Source organism: Bubalus bubalis, chromosome 7 (genome assembly GCF_019923935.1).
Source record: "Bubalus bubalis isolate 160015118507 breed Murrah chromosome 7, NDDB_SH_1, whole genome shotgun sequence".
NCBI classification, from domain to species: domain Eukaryota; kingdom Metazoa; phylum Chordata; class Mammalia; order Artiodactyla; family Bovidae; genus Bubalus; species Bubalus bubalis.
In genome coordinates, this window is record NC_059163.1 from 48,775,296 (window position 1) to 48,799,134 (window position 23,839).

At 44.3% G+C, this 23,839-nt stretch overlaps 1 protein-coding gene across 1 annotated transcript in view; it reads left to right on the top strand.

Moving 5' to 3' along the window:
- The window catches only part of SCFD2 (sec1 family domain containing 2), a 394,561-nt gene that overhangs the window by 331,974 nt on the left and 38,748 nt on the right, over positions 1–23,839 (top strand). Inside the window, exon 6 of the mRNA XM_006047767.4 lies at positions 15,178–15,323. Within this exon, the coding sequence (XP_006047829.4) occupies positions 15,178–15,323 (146 nt within the window). The remainder of the gene's footprint in view (positions 1–15,177; positions 15,324–23,839) is intronic.

The following is a 23,839-nucleotide window of genomic DNA, read 5'->3' on the forward strand; positions in this document are numbered from 1 at the left end:
TTTGGCCACCCAATGCACAGAACTGACTTATTGGAAAAGACCCTGACACTGGGAAAGATTGAAGGCAGGAGGAGAAGGGGATGACAGAGGATGAGATGGTTGGATGGCACCACCAACTCAATGGACATGAGTTTGAATGAACTCCAGGAGTTGGTGATGGACAGGGAGGCCTGGCGTGCTGCAGTCCATGGGGTCACAAAGAGTCGGATATAACTGAGTGACTGAACTGAACTGATTATCATTGTTTTTAGGCAAAGGGGAAAAGTACAAAGGAAACCTGATGCAGGAAGAAATTTTTACGTTTTATTTGCTGTTGCTTAGAACAGTGCCTCACGTTGGGCACTCAGTAAATATTTGTTGAGTGAATCAACGAATAGGTTCCACCCTGGTGAAATTGAAATCCAGCCTAACCCTCAATTCCTTCCTTAAAATAATAAGAGAACTTCCTTCTCTCAAATCTACCGTAGCCAATCCCTAGCCAGGGATTTTCATTTTCCCTTAGCTTGCCAACTCAGTCTCTTAACACATTCTAGCAGCCATGCCAGTCTTGGGCTTCACAGGCTGCCCATCTCTTTGCACCCTCTGTGGGTGACCCTGGCACGATAGCATTGAGCTCTCACAGCAGGGGCTGATAGCCATGAAGCAGCACTAACATGCCAGTTTCCTCCTGTGGCAATTTGGGTGGTTGTCATGTTATTTGATATGGCTTTCTGTCCCACTAAGTTCCATTGTGTTCTTACCTTCAGTCAGAGGTGGGGAGACACTGAAAATGTTTGTGCATGTGGATTCAAAGCCTGCATGCTGTCTATGGCCAGCCAGCAGCCCCTGCCAGATGGCCTGCTTCTCTCCCAGGCTCACACATTCCACTAAAACCCACTCACCGGCATAGCAGTGGATGTGCGTTCCTTTCCCGTCTTCTTCCCCCACATGTGTGCTCTTTCTGCCTCCATCTACCATAGACTCCATACAAGGTCCCCCCCTTCCATGACCTGCCTCTGCCTGTCTCCCTGACCTTCCCTTTCCCCCACTTGCTTTGCCTCCATTCTCCCCTTGCTGCTCACTTCAGCTGCTCTATCTCCTTGCTCTCCTGAAGCCCTTTCTGCCTCAGGGCCTTTGCACCTCCTGCCCTTATGCCTACAAAGGTCTTTCCTGGGTGTCTGCAGTGCTTGCCTCATCACCCATAAGGTCTCTGCTAAAATTCCCCCTCCTCCAGGAAGCCCTTCTTTACTATGTCTAAGACAGCCCCTGCCTCTATTTTCCCTCTGAGCACTTATCTCTAAGGACACATTATGCCTTGTTTACTTGCCTATTTATTTCCATATTGTCTTCTTCCCCCCACTGAAGTGTAGGCTTCTGATAGCAGACACTGTCTTCAGTGCCCAGCAAGTAGCTCAGTAAATGTGTAATGATGGGACAGAAGGAAGGAAAGAGAGAAGGGAGGGAGGGAGAAAAAAACAAGAAAAGGAAATACATTTCTATGTATTTATAAATGTTGATAAAGTACTTTAGGGCTTCCCAGATGGTACTAGTGGTAAAGAACTTACCTGCCAATGCAGGACACAAGACATTTTGATCCCTGTATCAGGAAGATCCCCTGGAGAAGGAAATGGCAACCCACTCCAGTATCCTTGCCTGGAGAATCCCATGGACAGAGGAGCCTGGTGGGCTACAGTCCATAGGGTAGCAAAGAGTCAGACACGACTGAGGCAACTTAGCATGCACACACCAAGTATTATACTTTAAGAAAGACAACTTAACTGAGATGGTGAAGAAGTGAAGTGTTAGTTGCTCAGTCTTGTCTGACTCTTTGCAACCCTATGGACTGTAGCCCACCAGGCTTCTCTGTCCATGGAATTCTCCAGGTAAGAATACTGGAGTTGGTAACCATTCCCTTTCCCAGGGGATCTTCCCAACCCAGGAATTGAACCCAGATCTCCTGCACTGCAGGCAGATTCTTTACCATCTGAGCCACCAAAGGCATCTTTGAGGAGATGTCCTAAGCTGATACCTAATATATATGGTAACGGTCAGAACAGATAGAGGGGAAAGAAGTGCTCAGATCCTAAGCTTGACATCTACTGGGGAACAAGAGGAGGCCAGAGCAGCTGGAACTCTGAGGGCAAGGAGGAAGGGATGGTGGGACTGGATTACAGATATATAGCAAGGGGACTCCCCTGATGAGGCTAGACTGGCACCAAGCAGGTCGGAACAAAGGCAGATTCTGGGGTTGCATGGTCATAAAGAAGGCCTGGGAGAGCAGAGCTGTACTGCAGAAGAGATGTCTTCCTCCCTGAACTCCTGACTCTGAGAGGCTGTTTTCTTTTTAAAGGAGTTGCTTAGTCATTAAGCCAGCCTTCCTGGAGCCTTTGCAGGATGCATGCCTTCATGTGAAAAATGAGCAGAACAGCACCTGCTCCGAGCGGTCACCATCAGCATAGTTCCCAGCACCCGGGAGCCGCCTCCTGACAGTTGGCTGACTCTCAGTTTCCCACATGCAGCTTGGTACTGGGGCCATGGCGGGGATGGAGGGAGAGGGGACCCTGACTCTAAGAAGCAGATGAGCTTCTTAGAAAAAGACATGTGATCCTGGCATTGCACAAGAAGAGCATCCATCACACACCCATGAGTGCACACCAGTCCTTAGGGTGGTCTTCGAGAGGAGTTGAGGGGAGGGTGCCAATGAATATTTTCTATTTTCAGTTATGTTTTTTCTGATGCATGTTAAAATAAGTAAATATTAGCACATCGGGTCAACTCACATTGAACAATAAATAAGTTGAATCAGTATCATGTAGAACTAATAAATGAGTTGATTTCAAGCTAACATATAGAAACAGGCAGAGTCAATCTTGGAAGCAGACAGTGCCTAGAAGTGGCAGGAGTGAAGGGGATCAGTGAACGGCTGAAGTTTAGGAAGCAGGGATCTGGCATCTGTGAGCTGAAGAAGGCAGAGTAGACTGGTCTTGAGTCAGCTTCTAGAGTCACACTGTGAAGAGGAACAGGTAGGACGTGAGCCAGAGGGGCCAGCCAGCAGGAAGCCAGATGGTGGCATTCATCAGGCTCGTGGAGAGGGTGGGGTGGGTGCTGGCGGGACACGGAGAAGCAGACGGCCTAGACTGCGCCAGGGGTGGAGAAGAGGTATCTGGGGGTCTTATTCTAAGACACGCGCTGACTTAGGAAGGTTGTCAGGACTCTAATTGACCCTGTACATAACAGAGAACAGTGTGCCTGACCCCACATTTAATGGCAGGGACAGTTTTTCTGTCAGATTTTTTTCCGTACTAGAAATACGGACTCTCTGCTGACCTCATGTAGGGAAATGAAAGCCTTGTTGAAGGAAGAAAATGAAATTGAGAGTATGATATCTACTATGAATCAGGAGCAAGGAGGCAAGGTGAGGCAGGTGGAACTGACACCCAGCAGTGTTCATCTGGGAGAAATTGGTCCAGGTGGCCAGGAATAAACACACCACCACTCAGGGGCCAGCCTTCCCCTCCAGTCAAAGGGAGCGGTACTTAGAGCAGTTAAGAAAAAGAAAAGGATGCGATTGATGTGCACTGTACTTTGGAATTGGAATATCTTTATTGTTTTGCTAATTTAAAACGTATATACTTATTTAAAAGTCAGAATGACACAGAAGTACATCAATTAGAAAGTCTCCCATAATTCCATAGGTAACAGCCTTTAACAGGCAGTGGTTTATTTCATTCGACAGCTGTTTATTGAGTGCCTACCATCTATAAGGCACAAACACTATTTAGGAGATTCAGATACATCTGTAATTAAAACAGAAGTCTTAGTCCTCACTAGGCTTAAATTCTTGAGCTGTGCTGTCCAATACAGTAGCCACTAGCCATGTGTGGCAATTAAATTAAAATTTAATGTGACTTAAAACTGAGATTCCCCTAGTCACATTTTAAGTGCTCAGGAGTAGGCAGTGGCTGCCATATTGGACAAAACAGAGGTACAACATTTCCATCATTGCAGACAGTTCTTTTGGGCAGTGATATTCCTGCCTTCAGGTCCCAGAGTTGGCTAGAGCTCGGTGATTTCACCCCTCCGCTTACCCAGCCTTTTGGGGAAAGAGCTCTGAACCCAGGGCCCCCTTGCTCACCCTCCCTGACATGTGATGGACATAGAGTAACTGTGAAAACAGCTGTGGGCTTAAGAAAGTCCCTGCCCAGAAGCAAGTGAAAGCCTAGAACGATAAGCCTTTGTGATAGTTCATTTTAGTCGACAGAGTTGAAATCACTTGGTAGACATGCAGTTCATCTGAGCCACCTCCATCAGAGGTTGGAGTTGATGGGTGATAGCCCACCTGAGACCAGACTGGGGTTGGGACGGGTAAAAGTGTCCAGAAGCCCACAGACAGCAGCCTGCAGCCTGCTCCACCCAAACAGGAAGCCTGGCTCTGTACTCGGGGTTAGGGAGGCAGGGAGAGCAGCTGCCCACCGCCCCCCCCACCCCCCCGGACCTGAACTCTGAGTGGCAGGAGGCAGGCCTCGGGCTGTACGCTTTCCAGAGTTCTCTGCATTTGCTTCTGGGGTCCACCCTCAAGGCTCCTTCTGCCCCCAGAAGAGACAAGGGCAATGGTGATGTTTCTCCCCTTCCCCTCCAGGCCAGGGGCCACTGGCAAGCCTCCCTGGACTGTGTCCCATCTCTGCATCAGGAACGGCTGACCCACAATTAAGCTACACTGCCTCCAAAAGAAAATACAGAAAAGTGATAGATAAGAGGCCTCATTTAGTGGGAGCTTAAATTTCAGGCATAGCGACGCTGGCTCGGTTCAATGGAGATTTACAACAACAGGTGCAGGGGAACCTTAGATTGAGGCTGAGAGTGATTTTTGTGTGTGTTGGGGGAAGGGTGAGGTGGGGTCTCATTTGATCTGGCTGCTACTTAGAAGAAAAATAAACTCCATTTGCTCTTCCATTCTTTTAAGAAACAAAAGGGATGAAAGAAACTTTAGGCCAATAAGCTTCCCTTTCATTCTTTCCTTTTTCTCAGATCAGAAAATGATCCCGTATCATTAACCACCTAGCCTTTCCCAAAAATATAAATAGAGAGACACTACTTTCCCTCCATACTTACAAGTCTCATGATAACAAGCACAGTGAGGCTAATCTCCAGAAACATAGTAGAAAAGAAAAGACTTAAATTTTGTTTTAAAGCTCCTCTAAATGACAGTGAGAACAAGAGGCTGGGGAGGGCCCGACAGTCATTTGACAGGCTTTGAAATGTGCCATGATTTGGACTTTTGATTTCATCCTTTTCTGCAAGCGGTTAGCTATAGCACAGGTTTGTGTAATCAGCAGACAAACCAAAGCCTGAGTGATTTACTCACTGGAACTCGGGTAAGAAAGCCTTGCCCAGTGACATGTCACAGCCAGAAGTGACATTATATTACTCCCACCTTCTAAATTTTATTGGAATTTTAGAATAAAGTACAACCTTATCTCTTAAGAATCCTTTGTGGGCAATGGACCTTTGGTACTGTTTGTAAAACCAGGAGCAAGACTGGGCCTGGAATAAGATTCAGGATGGAGCAGAAAGTGTGCACCTTGATGGGGTCCTTCACATCTGCCTTCTTCTGCTCCTCAAGGAAGCCTTCCAAGAGGTCTCCTTTTTTTTTTTTTTTTTTTTTTTTTTGCCATGTGGCATGAGGATCTTAGTTCCCCAACCAGGGATGGAACCTGTACCCCCTGCAGTGGAGGCACAAAGTCTTACCCACTGGACAGCCAGGGAAGTCCCCAGCTGGTTTTCTTGGGGGAGCTCTGCTGCATCTGTGTCAGGTGGAACCACCCCATGCCCTACACACACATCCCTGCATGGGAAAACAGGGAGGGACAGAGCGTGGGAGGTGAAGAGGAACAGGGCTGGTAGCAGGTGGTGACGCCTCAGGCTCACTTCCTGCAGGACAGGTGGGATCAGCCTCCGCAGGTCTCAGAAGGAGCCTCTGGGCTTCCTTTTCCCTTTCTCTGAAATGCCCAACTGCCTCATTGGTTCTGAAACTGTGCCCTGGGGGAATACTATTCATGGATAAAATCAAATGATGGCACGCTTTACTCAATTCAGAGAAAAATACAGTAAGCACATCAGATTTCCCCCAACATAAATTTGTATCTATCCTGTGTTTTCTTCCCTTTGTTGTTACGTCAGCTTTGGTAGCACCCAAAAAAGAACAGACGAAAAGCAAGCAAATGTTAACAGAACTGCCAGCTGTGCTCAGCGCACGGCTGCGCTCGGGCGTTGCCTTTATGTGCATGCAGCAGAGCCTTCGGTGCTTCCCTGGTGGCTCAGTTGGTAAAGAATCTGCCTGCAGTGTGGGAGACCTGGGTTCGATCCCTGGGTTGGGAAGATCCCCTGGAGGAGGGCATGGCAACCCCCTCCAGTACTCTTGCCTGGAGAATCCCATGGACAGAGGAGCCTGGCGGGCTGCAGTCCATGGGTTGCAAAGAGTCAGATGCGACTGAGCGACTAAAGCACAGCTCAGCACAGCCTTGCTTTCTCCTAGTTTAGAAAACAAGATCAACAGCAGTCATTGTCACAGGGGTCTCTGAGGCTCGCAGGTGCTCTGCCACCTGACAGCTTGTGAAAACAACCAGAGGCAGATTATCTCTCAGGTTGGCTCCAAGAGGCCAGCGCTCCATGTTGAGCTAGTCAGAACCATCAGAAATGTCAGCATGCTTTGAAAGGGGACTTAGGGTGTCAGTGGCAAGTTAGTAAATCAATAGAATTAACTCAACAGAATAAAAACAATCAGCCTATTAGGAAGCACTCAGCATGCGATGGGGGTTTGAGACCGTATCCGTGATTACTGTTAGCAGCCTCTGTGGCCAGCCTGCTTGGGACTGGGCAGGTTTATGAGTGCAGGTTTCAGTGGTTATGTGGGCATCTCCACTGGTGGCAGGTTTTGTTCCTGGAAAGGGGGCCCAAAGTTGAAATGATATGAGAGAAATCTGATTTTTCCAATGGTGATAGCCCCAATAATAGGAGATTGGGTAACTGATCAAAAACCAGTGTCTATCTTTTGAAAAAAATAGCCTCAAACATGGTATTTCACTTTCTCTGAATGCTGAACATCCCTTTGTCTACGGTGATTCGGATTGATTTAATAGGATAACACAATAACTGATATATGAAGTTGTACTATTTAATATGATGTAGTTTCACAAGAGTTTTTACACTTCATCCTTGATTAATCACATGAAATCTTAGGATAAAGAAACTCTGTGGATATAGTTTCGGTAGTCAAAAAAGCTGCTTTGGAGAGGTTTTTTCAGCAGTGTCTCAGAGGGAATGTTTTGAAATAGCTGAGGCTGGCTCCTTATTTGTGCAGTGATCTAGGATTGTCTGTCTTGCTGCCTCCTGGGTTCTTCCTGAAGCAACACAGATGTCAGGATCCCGAGGCTGCTTGTCTCTGTGTCTCCATTCTGTTCCCTGGGCCTCACTGACAGCTTGACCTTGTTCCTTGCCTTCATTAAAGGTGCAAGTTCCAAAGCATATTCCTAACAATGTCCCTTCTTTCAGATTCCCCCCAGCACAGATTTTCTCACAAGAAGCCTCAGACCTTGGGCTAGAATTCTGGGCAGTGACATTCTCTCTTGATTGTACAAGCCTTTCCACATCCACCACACATCCCAAACCTGCCTAATAATAATGCATTTCAGCTGTCATTTCTTCCTTTCTCCAACTGTTATAATAAAGCCGAATTTGCTGGAGGCTTCAAGCGCATGGCGGTCTGGATCTCCCTGGATGTGATAGTCGAGTGCTTGTTGTAATGCGCCAGGCGTGATGCCTCTCCAGCGATGCACTCGAAAATGTCATTGACGAAGGAGTTCATGATTCCCATGGCCTTGGATGAGATGCCGGTGTCAGTACTCTTGCCTGGAAAATCCCATGGACGGAGGGCCTGGTGGGCTGTAGTCCAGGGGGTCGCTAAGAGTCAGACAGGACTGAGCGACTTCACTTTCACTTAAGAAAGTAGTGTGACTGGTTTTTTGTTTCATTATAGTTTTTAAGATTGTGTCCAACTCTTTGCAACCCCATGGACTGTAGCCTGCAAGGCTCTTCTGTCCATGGAATTTTGGCAAGGATTATTGGAGTGGGTTGCCATTTCCTACTCCAGGGGATCTTCCCAACCCAGAGATTGAACCCACATCTCTTGTGTCTCCTGCATTGGTAAGCAGATTCTCTACCACTGCACCACTTGGGAAACCCAAGATGGTAGGGGATACATTTAAAAGATTATATGATATATATGCAATAAAGCATACTTATATAAGAAACACTCATGAACCCATCACCCCCTCCCAAAGGGTTGCTTACCCACCCACCCCCTCCCCTAGGGGTAACCACTTTCTGAAGCTTGTATTTATCATTTTCTTTCCTTTTGAAACAGTTTCATCTCATATGCATGAATACCCAAACCATGTAAGTTTAGTTTTGCTTGCTAAAGAGACAAAATGAATTTATGCGGCCAATTGAGGTTATTCTTCTAAAGTAGCCTTCCTGGGACATGATCCACTTATGCGTGGAGGCTGCACTTGCTCAAACCCATCTGGGAGCCCTTTGAAATTTCCTGCAGAGACATTTTTATCAGCTCCTCAAGAATCATTGCTGTCGCTTTATGGCATGTTTGGTCTGATTCAGCTTATTCCCATCACCTATTTTGCTCATTCATTTATTTGAATGAGAAATATTTCATGAGTTCTTCTATGAACAAAGACTCTGTGTTGGAGACCAGTGGAGAACCAGGTAAAGCCCTGGCTTCCCTGGAGCTTGTTCCCACCCCTCCCCTCCTGCCCTCCTCTGCCATTTGAACAATAACTAGAGGCCTCAGGCTAGGAGACTCCAGGACCCTGAGCAGGATCCAGTGCACCAAGGTGCCATGGGATCAGTGTGGGCTAAAAGCCTGAGGGGAGATCTAGAAGGGACTTCTGAAGGTGGTCCAGTCTCCGTGAGCCGTCTCCAGCCCTTTGTGGCCTCATCTGAGTATTTCTGACCCTGATTTTCTTAGTTAGGTCAGGCACACTAATACTCTCGTCCAAGCATGTTTATGTCGGCACCTGCTGAGGAGCCCCTGCTGCGTGGTATACATCAAGGATCCTACAAGGAAAGAAATCAGCCCAGTAAGATCTAAAGGCTGAAAACCTAGATTTGGGATGTTTTATGTTAGAAGAACTTAAAAGCCACACTTGATCATTATATAAATATTAGATTGATGACATAAATACATTGCCTGTGTAATATAAATATGAGACCTTAGAAATATGTATGTATATATATGTTTCATTTATTGTATATGCAATATAATATAAATTCAATGAATATAAATAATATGTACATCTAATTCATGTGTTCTCAACCAGCCTCCACATGACCCATTCACCCAAATAACTTATATCCTGCAATCCATCTGTGAAACAAACAGAACGACTGATGCAGAACTGTGACCCCTGCAGAGCTCGAAGCAGCCTGCCTGTGCCTGGGCATCTCTGCTCTTCCTGGTTTAGGCGGGTAGTTCCCAGGAGCCAGTTGTGTTTGTTCCCAAACCTGCCTCTGCTAATTGTACTTTTTATTAAGTTGCAAACTCTAATTAAATGTTCTCTGAGGAAATATGAATTCAAAAAACCTTGTTTCAATGAAAACCAAATTGAATGCTTTCGAAAAGCATTTAAAGATGAGTCATTTTAAACATGCTTTTGAATTAGGTCTGAACTAGGTGATTGTGAAAGATTGAAGGGAAAAGCAAGATTAAAATCTAGAAGAATTCTGCTTTCAGATTGTGCTTCAGGTGCCTTCAACTTCTTGTTCCATTTTTAATGGACTAAAATTGGAAATTATACCTAGTATATAATGGTTTAAAAGAAGAAAAAAGAACTCTAATCAGCAGACAGTACTCAAAGAAAAGACCTTGGCCTTTTCTTGAAAGATTAGTGAATAAATAGACACTTACATTTTTTTTTAATTTATTTGTAATTGAAGGATAATTTTTTTTAAATGTTGTATTGGTTTGTGCTATACAAAGTGAATCAGCCATAAGTATACATATGTCCCCTCCCTCTGAACCTCCCTCCCTCCCCTCTAGGTTGTCACAGAGCCAAGGTTGAGCTCCTTGCATGCACAGCAAATTCCCACTGAATATCCGTTTGACGTATGGTAACGTGTGTGTTTCAGCGCTCCTGTCTCAATCCGTCCCACCCTCCCCTTCTCCCACTGTGCTCACAAGTCTGTTCTCTTTTGTCTGTGTTGCCACTGCTGCCCTGCAAATAGGTTCATAGTTTATGTTTTAATTTTAAACAAAACTATACATACACACAAATACACATATATGTCTATGTGTATACATACATATGTGTATGCATGGAAGAGAGATCAATTTTTCATGATCCCTCCCCTGTGTTAAATGACTCCTAACACCTACTGGTCCCAGGCACATTTGAAAAGGAGGGCTTCTACTATAAATATTACCAGGAATGCCCTACACAGGAGTGGTTTTACACAGTCAGTTTCCCTAAGAGATTTCAGATGTGACACCACTCGCTAAGGTTTATTTGGGTTTTTTATTATGTTTTGTTTTGTTTTCATTTACCAACCTTTTATTGAGAGCCATGAAAAAATGACTCCATCTTTAAAACAATGGTTTGAAAAGAGAAAAAAGACAACATCAGACAGCCGGATGGATGAGGAAGGTCATGACCTCCCAGCGCTCTGTCCTTTCTGGCCGTCTTGCCCTCCCAAGCCAACCCTTTCTCTAACTTCCTGGGGATCCCACAGAGGTGGGTCCCCTGCTGCCAAGGGTTTGCTGAGAGGCAGGAGGGCGGGATGCAAATTGGAAAAATGGGCCTGACGTTCTCAACCTTGGGCTGGAAGAAGGATGAGGAGGCCATCTTTGGATAATTTGGGTCCAGGTAAGAAAAGAGCCTCTTGACCAGGCTCCAATGATATTCTTTGACCCTAGCTTTTCCTAGTCGGATGTGAGGGAACTTTACAGCTGTGAAGAGAGTAATATCTCTAAATAGGGAGGCATTTCAAGTCCTATTCCAACCATGCTCCCCAGCTTACCCAACCATACAGGTTCCACGTGTGTGTGTGTGTGTGTGTGTGTGTGTGTGTGTGTGTGTGTGTGTGTTGGAAGACCTTAGGTGAGGTGAAAGTGAAGGCTCTCAGTCATGTCCGACTCTTTGCAACCCTGTGGACTGTAGCCCACCAGGCTCCTCCATCCATGGGATTCTCCAGGCAAGAATACTGGAGTGGGTTGTCATTTCCTTCTCCAGGGGAATCTTCCCAACCCAGGGATCAAACCCAGGTCTCCTGCATTGCAGGCAGACGCTTTAACCTCTGAGCCACCAGGGAAGCTCCTTAGGTGAGGTGCTACATCTCTAATCCAGACTGAAGCTTTGGATAAGGCAGCCTCCTGTTGCAAAATGCTTTATTTTCCTGAATACCTAAGAAATAAAACCCAAAGTCTGGAAGCCAGGCTCTTTTGAAAAAAAGTTCCGTATGCCCCAGAAAGTTTAAAATCTGCTCCATGCAAGAACCAAACAGAAGGAGTAGGCAGACTGGAGAGAGGAGTTCAGCTTCATTTCAGCCCTCCCAAAAGGATCGCTCAGCTACTCAGCTTGCTCTCCACTTTAAGTTTATTGTTGCCTGAACTGTGGGTCCCTGCAGCACTCACAGCCATGGAAAGTGCTCTCCTCCCTCTGCCCAAGGAAAACCACTTCAGTAAGTGGAGACGGGTGAGAGGGGCCTGGCGAGGGCAGACATGGACACTGGAGCCCTATTTGGTTGCTTGGAGAAGTAACTGGACCCCTGCCTGAGATCGCCAAGCCCTCCAGAGAAAGGAATTGCAGGGGCATGAGTCATACCCCATTTTAGACGAACTCAAGGGTGCCCTGGGGGTTGGGGGCCTCCCTTATCAAGAAGCAGGCAACTGAAGTACACAGATTGTGCTTGGCCAAAGGCTAGGATCAGCTTCTGCTTTATTATCTATCAAACTAAGTGGATTAAATGAGAATTGACTGGAACTGTACACTTAGCGTTCCCTTACAAAACACCGTTATCTCATAAGCTGGCTTAATGGAACAGGCTGTCAGGGGTTTCTAAGAAGTAACTGAATATAGTGCCTTACAGGACAGAGATCCAATGGAGGGTGTGCAGCAGTCCTGGGAGATCCCAAGATCCCACACCTTGTGTGGATGCAGAAGACAGGCCGGGGTATACCTGCAAACCACACTATTAGCATCTACCCCCAGGGATGGGCCCACATCTTCCCAAGAAAGGCATCTGCCACTCACTCCATTTTAAAAGCACTTCTAATGCTGGGAAAGATTGAGGGCAGGAGGAGAAGGGGACCACAGAGGATGAGATGGTTGGATGGCATCACCGACTCAATGGACATGAGTTTGAGCAAGCTCCCAGAGATGGTGAAGGACAGGGAAGCCTGACGTGCTGCAGTCTTTGGGGTTACAAAAGACACAACTGGGTGGCTGAACAACAAAAAGTGCTTTACTAACCTTTTATGTATGTGGCCTCCAGAACATATGAAGACAGTAGAGTGGAGTGGCTAATACGGCTGTCTTGGGCATTAGACCACAGGCTTTGCATCATAGCTTTACTGCTTTCATTGAGTGACCATGTGTTACTTCTCATGGCTCAGTTTCCCCATCTGCAAAATGGGAGTAATAATAGTAGTACTTACTTCATTGGGTTTCTGTGGAGATTAAATGAGCTGATATCTATAAACTCCTTAGAATAGCGCCTGATGTAAGTGGTTATTTAGGTGAGCTTTAAGTGATTATAGCTTTTACACAGAAAAAGAATTGATCCCATTTCATAACTTTTGCACCCACATCTCCTTTAACTATTATTAGTTGCACCATGAGTGTGGAATGAGCTGCATTCACAGAGGAGATATTCTGAAAGGCAGGAGGCAGTGTACATGCAGGAGGTCAGGCCTGTGATCAGAGGGACATTTTCCTGGAGATGGTGATGTGCTTTTGCACATCATTCGTCTCCTTTGATCCACATTTCTCGTGTGTATGTGTGTGTTTGTGTGTATGACTTTTCTTTATAGGGTTTGGGTAACTGAATGTAAACCCTGCTTTTGGTGAAGATTGATATAATTATGAAAATGCTCAGAGATGATAAAAATGAGACCCCTTTGGCCTGGTGTCCCAGAAGTATGTCCATTGTAGAGACTTGCTTTGAGGATAATAGACACATCAGAACGAGATGATGGTTTGGAAGAAGTTGCCGTTGTGCAGTTGATTTGAACAGTGGGAAAATATTAACTGTTTTTCAGGGAAAATTTAGTTTATTTGTAAATATAGGACTTTTTCCCTAACAATTTCTTTGACAGTTTTATTTTTCTGTTGGGTTTCTTTGAGTTCAGTTTACTTGTAAACATTTCTATCAACAACCTGCTCCACAGTCAACGTGCCTCTTTGGAATTACACAGCCTTTGCTTAATCTAATTCTAATGTATAATCCACAACTTCCACATGTAGTTTATTATTTTCAGTACTCTACGATCCAGGATATGGTTTTATCCCTCTCAGCCTAATGGAAGAACATTATCGTTCTCACTTTTCAAAAAAATTGAAAGAGACCAAATGAAAAATTGTATAAACTGTTGTTGTTCTTGATGTTTAGTCACTAAGTCATGTCCAACTCTTTTGTGAGCCCAGAGACTGTAGCCCTCCAGGCTACTCAGTCCATGGGATTTCCCAGGCAAGAATACTGGAGTGGGTTGCCATTTCCTACTCCAGGGGATCTTCCTGATCCGGGAATCGAACCTGTGTCTCTAGCACCTCCTACATTGGTGGGCAGATTCTTTACCACCGCACTATCTGGGAAGGTCTAGGCTGTCTGTGTTCAAATCGCCCTGTAAGCTCTGGTTTCCTGAGACAAGGGTTTGAGTGCAAGCACTATATTTGAGAAGATGTCCCAGGCAGTGTGGTCAGGAAGTAGGGAAGTGAGACAGGGGAGGAAAGAAGAAGGCTCAGTAGTGAAGGCATTCACGAGTGAGTTACTGCTGTGGGCAACTGGGACTCAGCCCTACCACCCCCTCCCCGTCAGGCTATGGAGACCACAATACAGAATCATTCCAACTGTCCCCAATTGTTACTATTCCCCCAACAACAAATGTGGTGTTGTTTCTGAGTGCCGACTTCCATGCTTCTAACCAGAAGAAGCCCTCAGACAGGAAGAGAGACACAGAAACAGACAGAAAAAAGACAGACATGCAGGTACTTGAGGAAGGACACAGAGGCCACAAGATCTGCTCTCCAGACCTACACACGACCCGCAGTGACTGAGCCAACGTGGGCCGAGCATTGTCAGCATGCTGGCGGGAGTGCTCCTTAACCTCTCTGGACCTCAGCTTTCTTATCCTTAAAATAGGAGAAAGAGTAGCTCCTGCCTCATAAGGGTGATATGGGGATTGATGAATTCCTATATCTGCAGTATTTCAACACTCAAAAATTCTCATCTTAAGTCTTTCTCTATTTTTTGAACTTCTAACTTACCGTAATCATTCCTCTTCTGAATAGGCTTCTAACAAGATAGAGGATAAATCCATCTTTTATAAGTTTCAAAAAGAAATAGAACCATTTCCGAGAACGGTCTCCATATAAGGCCCCCTTTGTGTTTGATCAGCTTTGAATGGTTGCCTTTTCAAATATGCTGTATGCTTTGTTAGCACATTAGATGCCCAGCCCAGCAAATTCTGTTATTGGAGCAGCTCTATAAGCTTTCTCGTTCTGGCTGTTCTATTTTATGGAAACCGTTGGTGGGATTCAAGTGTGAGCGGCTCATCACAGTCCTCTGTTGTATTTTCCTCTGTGTCTCCTCCTCCTTTCTCAGAGCTATTTTCTAAGGATAGCAGACCCTAGGGAGCTTTCTTTTTGTGAAATTTCTACAGTCTAGGGGTTGAAGCCAGTGGCTGCAATCCCAGGCAATTCTGAGTTCTAATTCTGTCAAAGGCATTTATACTTAGTGTGTTTCGTTGCTCAGGGATGATTGAAACAGCCCAATTGGTGAACAACCAGGGGGAAATAGGGTTAAAAAAAAAAAAAGAGGAACCCAACAATGTTACATGGAGCTCAGCCTGTCATGATTAAAACTCAGTTTAAAGATTTGTTCACCCGAGAAAATATCTCTGGACTGTTTCAGGCTGTGACTCTTCAATTAACCTGACGTTTCACAAATCCAAAAGTGCTGTGGATGAACTCTTCACTTCGCTTCGGGATATTGCTGGAGCTCGGAACCTCATGAAACAGTTCAAGTCTGTATATGTTCCTGGAAATCATACCCACCAGGCAAGTACATATGTTTTAAAGTAACCAGCTAATCTGTGCTGTGTTTTTAGGATTCAGAGACTAAAAGAAAAGTTTCCATGTTAAGCTGTTCAAAATGAAGGATTTGTTCAAGATGAAACCTAAGGCTCTTCTAGTCCAGAGTTCTGGATTCCCCTGAATCTGAAAGCTTCCCGATTTATTTGTACCACAGGCTTAATGCAGTGAGATGAGCAATGGACTGGGGGTCAGCTCTGCTTTGTCAGTGGCCCAGACCTGTCCTGTCACCTTAGGCAAGTCCGTAAGTACTAGATGAGGGGCTGATTTTAGACAGTGCCCAGGTTTCTGGATCTAAGAATAACAGAATTACCGAATAATATTATGCAAAGAAAATAAAAGTTGATGACAGCAAAAACAGTTGTTATTTAAAATGCCCCCATCACTTTATGGGCTTCCCTTGTGGTTCAGCTGGTAAGGAATCTGCGTGCAATGCGGGAGACCTGGGTTCGATCCCTGGGTTGGGAAGATCCCCTGAAGAAGGGAAAGGATACCCACTCCAGTATTCTGGCCTGGATAATTCCATGGACTGTATAGTCCATGGGGTCACAAAGAGTCAGACACGACTGAGCGACTTTCACTTTCACCACTTTATAAGGAGAGTAGGAGAACCTTACAAGGATGTTTTGAACAGGGAGTCGGAAAATGGTAAGAAAATCCAAGATGAATGGAATGTACCACAACCTGATGGCAAAGGGAAGAGGGGGGTGGTGGAGTGAAGCACAGAAACACCCAAAGGGAAGATAAAGGGTAAAGAAAGGCTGGAGCCATCGAGGCTGGGTAGTCTCTGTTAGACAAGGAGGAAAGCGATCAGGTTGCTGGTGGCCAAAGATGAGCTTTCAAGGAAGAATAGATGTTTCTGACAGAAAAGCTCATTAGGTTTTGGTGTGGAGTGGATGAAGGAATCTTCTCTCCCATCTTCCTAGGAAATATTCCACAGAATTCACTCTATTTGCTAAGGCTTTCTTGGAGAGTTGAATGTGCTGTTAGTGGGGACTATGATCCAGTGAGGGGTTCAGCTTCAGGGTGCTGACTCTCCAAGGTGGGCATGTAGACAGGAGCTAAGGTTACCCATGATCACCTAGCGACATGCAGGTTCTTCCTCCCATTTATTCAGATAGTAGCTGATACTTGAAGAGTCCCCGAATTTGGTTTCCCTTTGATCCTCATGCAAGTAAGCCAGAGAGGTATTATTATCAGAGACCTAGGAAGGCCACAGTGACTTGCCACAGGCACACAGGTGGCCAGGACCTGACCATGTGTTTGCTGCCAACACAAAACTTCCAGTCACTGCACCATGGTTCTCATGGAGGTTCTAGAAATACTAACTGATGGTGCTGTGGGTACCTGAAGTCACCCACCGAGACACCGAAGACCTTAGAAACTGGCACTCAACTTAGTAATATAAGTTCCCATACTTTGTTCAATGATCTAAAAAAATACTGATAAAATCACTCAGATAATTGATCAGCTGTAGTTTTGTCATTTAAAAAATTGCCAGTCTTAAATATGGCAGTGTAGACTGGTTCTACAAGATGTGATTGAACTGAAGATGCATAATGAAATTTAGACCAAAGACTGTTGAGAGGCAAGTGGCTGCTGTCATTAACAAAGGGAAAGTAACCACTAAATTACTAAGGTCTTTTCAGTTGGTTTTTTTTTTTTGATCATCATGGTTGGCTGATTTGGCCAACTTCACATAAACATGTTATCTATAAATCTTGAGCATGACAAAGACAATGATCAGTTTCCTAGACTTTACCTCCCTGCCACCAACTCGGTCATTTCTCCAGACCTCAGAACCCTGTCTGAGCAGCCTTTGCCTTTGGAAAATGAACTCTCCCTTGTTGCATACACTTCCTGTATAGTGAGTCAGTAATATTATCAACTCATTCAACAAAAGTCCTAAAGGTCCGTGAGTGGAAGTGGGGCAAGGCAGAGAGTATATGTGTATCTTGAGGGGATTGAATAATATTAATCCAGACACCAAGTGAAATGCTATGCAACCAAAAAGTGAGATCTCTACATACTCAGCAATGACTGTATTTGGATCCTTAGGTTCTACTTGAAGAACTCAAACAGTGGTTCGTGGTCTATTGGGTGAAAAGTGTTGTAGATTATTCTGTAAAGTGTTATCTTAATTTTCTTTTAAAAAACAATAAAATAAAAAGTATGTGGGTATGTATACTTAATAAGTATTTAAAATTTTAGGAAAAGTGTATAATGGTTACTTATGGGGAATAGGAAGGGTCGAATGGACAAGGAGGAACTCTGGCTTCTTGCTTTATATATGTAGACAAAGAATTTTTGATGGGAATACAGATCATTTTTACCTGTTTGGGTTTTTCAACATCTTTTGGAGGTAAAGAAGTACTAAGTCACAGATGTAAGCCCTGTGAGGACAGGGATTTGATCTGGTGCTGTAGTGGTATGATGCACATAATGGATGCCTGATAAATGTTTTGGGGTACATCTTGAATGCACTACATATATTTTTATCATATATTGGAAGAGTCGTTGGGATAAAAATATATACAGATAGAAAAAACAGGTGTCCAGACTAGAAGCAGAGTCCAGCTCCATCTAGCTTTAAAGATGGACCTTGGCTAGGCAACTTTCTGTCCATCTGTTCTCCCAGTTTGGTCCTCAGCTCTAGGAAAAATTAGTGCTTTCTATCTAGCTCCATGCTGTTTCTACACATCATCTAGTTGGGATGTCCTGGGCTTCCTGGGGCACTCAGGAAAGACATAGACCTGGTCTGGTGAGGGATTCCTGCCTCAGCTCTGACCAGTGCTGTGTATCTGGGCTCTCTCCCCTGGATCTTGGGGCCCTACTCAGCCCCAGGCTTCCTCCCAGAGTACTTTTCTCCTGCTCTGATGCAAATGAGTTGACTCTTAGAGCCACTCCTCTTTACTCTATTAGCTAGAGGCACTTCTTATTTAACATTCATCCTTTAACCCTTTAGGTAAATGTTTTGGTCACAGCTCAGATGTAGAAAGCAGACACCACTCTCATCATTTTAAAGAAAATGTGATTTCATATAAGGAATTAAGTACCTATAGTATCTGAAAGAGCTGGAGGAGTGGGATCTAGACCAGGTATGTAGAAATGAGCCCCGAACATCACTACACACCTGGTTCCAAGAGAACCAGTACCTCTGCCACAGCCAGGGGAGTGGGCATGGTGTCCACCACGAGGCTGCCATTGAAGCTCTTGGCTTGAAGAACACGCCAGCAAAGCTGGAGACAGCTTCTGTGTTTTCTCATCCTGGTAAATACAGAGCCCAGCTCAGTGCTTGCCACCTGAGGGTAAAGGGGTAGGTGGATGGATGGATGGATCCTGGACTCTGGGTCTTATTCAGAATGGTATTTCTTATGTTCTTAATTCTAAGTGAGAGGGAGGTTAGCATGTAGGTTAACATCAGCCTTTGGGTTCATAACCCAGCTCTGCTCCTTACTAACTGTGTGACCTTAGGCAAATTACTTTACCTCTCTGAGCTTAGTTCCTCTTAGCTACTATTATTAGCTCCTTCATAAAAGTGCTCTGATGATTAGGTGAGTTGATACATATAAGGCTTTTCAGGACACAAGCCAACACAGACACTGCTATGTAAGTACTGGCTGTAACAGTTGTTGTAAAGGACAAAATAGACCTTCTCTTTGTCCTCTTTTGTAGCATTTCATTGTTTCCTTTGTTAGGAGATGGGCTACACAGAAAAGGGGTCATTCTCAAGTTGACTTTCCTGTTAGCTGTGGCATATGGTCAGAATTTACTACTCATACCCCTTTGTTTGGAAAAGTCATGTTTGTCTGTAGACTCTGTTGACCAGAAACCTAAGCCCCAGTTCTGCCTTTATAACAAGCCTTCTTCTGCTTTCATTTCTTACTACAAATGTTCCAGTTTAATGGGAGGCTTAACCCTCTTCCTGAATGTCAGCGTTTGATGTGCCGCTGTTCCTCAGATGACTCGGGGCAAGGAGCTTATGAGCCCTTTCAGACAAAATACTGTATGACTCTTGCTTGAGTGGCTTTGGCAAAACTCTCAAAGTGCTGTGCTGTGTTGGAGGAAATGTCCCACAGATGGGTACCATCTTCTGTGCCTCTGGCATGTTGAACAAGAGCCTTTAGAACCTGCAGGGCCCAAGGAGGCTCAATTCATCTTGTGCCTGGTGAAATAGGGCCTCTGAACAGTCTGTAGGCCCAGTCTCTTCATCAGCAATCCCCAGCCCTGGCCACCAGCTGTCCTTTTCCAAGTGCTAAGCTCTGTTCTTCCTCCTAATTCTATCTACCTAACTCTAGACCTGCTGACATCCTTTTTGAAAGCATCTACATGAGATAGCATAAACCGGGGGCCAGGGAGCTTGACTCTCTCCTGCAGCCTAACTTCTAACTGCCTGTGTGTGAATTCAAGCAAGTTGATGAATAGCTTTGGGCTTTGATTTCCTTATATTGAAATTAAAGGGACTAGGCTTAAAATAAACTTTGTAAAAGTCATCTGCTTGTGGTTTGAGGGATGGATAGATGGATGAATGGATGGATGAACAGATAGACGAATAAACCACTTTTTAATCTCCAGAGCAAACCATTATCCTTAAGAAGATGAAAGGAGGAAAACAATCAGTCATAGTATATAGCAAAAGATAAAAATAAATAAGCCATGGAGTAGTCAAAGCCCAAAGCCAAGACCAGTTTTGAACAAAGGTTTTTTCCGTGTAATCTTGGATTGAAACAAAGTAAATATCCTCTGTACAAGTCTAGTTCTCCTGGGAAGTTGGTTGTTTAGAGTCCGTTTTTCAGAAAAGAAGCATTTGCAGCAGGAGGACTAAGAGAGGCCCCGGCTGCACCAGTACCAACCAGCAAGGCCAGGGTCAGCAGCACGACCGAGGGGATATGGTTGTGGCAACAACAGTTTTCTTGGAAACTAATCTCCTCGGCCATCTTCAGGTGGCCAAATTTAAGGTGTTGGAGTTGGTTTTTCAGAATTGTCTCTGACTTATGTGTAATGTCAGAAACTGTTGCTGTGCTCAGAACCTTTCTTCAAGGGTTGGAATCAGGTCGGTAAGGACCTTCTGGACTGAATCACACATTATCTCCACCATGAAAAGGAACCAAAGACATAGAAACAAGTATTTTATTTTTCACATTCTGATTTACTATGGGATATTAAAAGTCCAGTTTGTTCTGGAACAGATACTGACCGTTTAATGACAAAAAGAGAGTTTCTGTTTTTTTTGAAACCTCATCTATTTCATGTGTAACACTCATGGAGGTCTCATTAGGTTCTGCCAAACCTTCAAGCTAGCCTCATGAGACCGTCATACAGGGCCACATTTCGATCTCCACGGCCCTAAGCATGTTTGCCTTCATGGCTCATGGCTCTCTTCCTATATTACTATATATATATATTTATGTGAATAAATATTTATTAAGTATTATATGGGGCTTCCTTGGTGGCTCAGATGGTAAAGAATCTGCCTGCAATGCAGCTTCAATCCCTGGATTGGGAAGATCCCCTGGAGAAGGACATGACACTCCAATATTCTTGCCTGTAGAGATCCCTTGGACAGAGGAGTCTGGCGGGCTGCAGCCCATGGGTCACAGAGAGTCGGACACAACTGAGTGACTAATACTAAGACCAAAGTATTATGTAATAAAATTTATAAATATAATCATTTGAATATATATGTTGAGTATATAATTCATGTGTTTATATGAATATTCTTATATTTGCATATGTTCAATTGTGTACATGTAATTATACAGTTACATTGGTATAGAGACAAATCTATTTATACTATATATCAAAACATTATCTTTCATCTAAAAGTTCATATTTTTCTTCTGATTTTAAAAGAAATTAATACATTTTCATGGACTGCTAACAGTCTCATGGGCCCTAGGCATCATGCATTCTACGCCTACTGCTTGAGTCATCTCTGTGGTCATAGCCCCCACTGGCACCAGTCGGCCCAGGATAGGAACATAGCTCACCCATAGGCAGCGGCAGGCATTTTTCTCCTCTGGAGTAACCATTGTGACCATCCATGAAGCAGTCCATGCAGCTACCCAGGAGCTGTTTGGTTTGGTCCCAAAGTAACAGCTGAGGAGTGAAGGAACTAGACTCACAAGGAAGGAAGGGTGGGGGCAGAAGTCTCCTGGCTTAAAGCTCTCATATCCTATAGGAGCCACTTTCTCTGAACCAGCTCCACAGACATGATTCTAGCATTCCTCCAAGGGACATGCCAATTATACAAGAGTCATTGTACTCAGAGAAGCCCAAAGCCCTGACTTTCTGTCCAATATTTATAGTTCTCCCCATCTAATGCAATTTACTAAGCGGGGGTCATTTTTATCATAAGCAATCTTGCTTGGCTGGAGTTTGACATTCTTCCCTTATCAGGTTTCCAGGGAAACAGAGCTCAAAAGTTAACCAAAGGTCAAATTCTTACGCAGAAGGGAAAAGAGGTTTAATAATCCTTTGCCTACCACAAGCAACCTGCCAGTTATTAAGGAAATAACTAATATTTCAATTTAGACTTTGCAGTATGTATGTGGTAGAGACAGGCTATGTGGGTTCCCCAAACTCTATTTCTGTTTCCTCCTGGCACGCTTAGACCACATTTTCCAAGTTCCCTTGCCGGTAGATGTAGGTTTGTGATTAATTCTGACCAATGAACAATGGGTAGGCATGATACAGATCACCTTCAGCCCATAAAAATCTCTCTGGAAATCCTCCACACTGTCTCTCTTTCATCCCCTCCACACTATCTCTCTTTCATCCTCAGTTGATGAGATGCAAAGGCTTCCATGTGGGATTCCAGAGCCCTAGGGGGTGGCGGGGGCTGCTCAACAGCAGGAACACGGATGTCTGTCTGAATGATTGTGTAGAGCATAGACCCCCTACTGCCGGGACACACTGAATGTGGCAGAAGCAAGAAATAGGGATGAATTTGTCTGTGTTTTTAATCCCTCTCCTTCTCCCCTGAAAGATGAACTGCCAGTGAATGTTTGATTAGGAAAATTAAATTATTCTCGTTAACATCTCATGAAGTCAAACTACACGACTGATCTCCCCTCTGTTCCTCTCTAATACATGAGGAAAACTGAACAGGGCCCTAGGAAAAGACATCTGTCTTCCCATCACCCCCTTCTATGGGCCTTTGCTGAGAAGTAAGTAGCTTCTGGCTGAGCAGAAAATTCCATAATAGTTAGAGGAGTCTCATCTAAGAAGCTACTGCCAGGGCTTCCCTGGTGGCTCAGTGTTAAAGAGTCCACCCAGCCATGCAGTAGACATAGAGTTTGATCCCTGGTCCAGGAAGATCCCACATGCCGAGGAGCAGCTAAGCCCATGCGCTGCAGCTATTGAGCCTGTGCTCCGCAACAGAGAAGCCCCTGCAATGCAAAGCCCCCACACAGCAGCTGGAGAGTAGACCCCGCTCACCACAGCTAGAGAAAAGCCTGCACAGCCAAGAATACCCAGCACAGGAACAAATAAATTAAAAAAAAAGACTCAAAGTCTTAAAATATAAAAAAAAAGAAGCTACTGCCACAGCCATTCATTCTAGTCAGATTTCAGTGACGTGATTTGAGGCAGAAAAAAATCCAAACAGAGTAAGGAAGAAGCCAAAAGCTCTCATGATTAAAACCCTGATTGGGGAAACTAAGAAATGTGTTTGCTAACGAATCATGAGACAAGTATTGCTTTGAACCTGAGAAAGTCTTTTCCTAAATCGAGCTCTTTAAATGAACAGTTATTTAGTTGTTCTGTGCTTAGTTGTTTTAAAGAAGAATTTAGAAGTCTTTTTCTATATAATATTTAAGTGGCAAAACGTCTTTTTTTTTTTTTTTTTCCTTGACTGTGCTGCACAGCTTGTGGGATCTCAGTTTCCTGACTAGGGATTGAACTCGGGCCCCAGCAGTAAAAGCATCAAGTCCTAATTACTGTACCGTAAATCACTGTAAATTCTCTCTCTCTCTCTTTTTTAAATTGAAATAGAGTCGTTTGCAATATTGTTAATTCAGGTATATAGTACAGTGATTCAGTTATATGTATATATATTCTTTTTCAGATTATTTTCCCTTATAGGTTATTACAAAATATCAAGTATAGTTCCCTGTGTTATACAATAGGTCCTTATTGATTATCTGTTTTATATATAATAGTGTGTATATGTTAATCCCAACCTTCTAATTTATCCCTCCCTGCCCCTTTCCCTTTTGATAACCAGAAGTTTGTTTTCCATGTCTGTGGGTCTATTTCTGTTTTGTAAATAAGTTCATTTGTATCATTTTTTTAGATTCCACATATAAGTGATATATATTTGTCTTTCTCTGGCTTCCTTCACTTAGTATGATAATCTTTAGGTCCATCCATGTTGCTGCAAATAGCCTTATTCTTTCTTGTGGCTGAGCAATATTCTCTGTGTGTATGTGTGTGTGTGTGTGTGTGTGTGTGTGTGTGTGTACGCCACATAGCCTTATTCT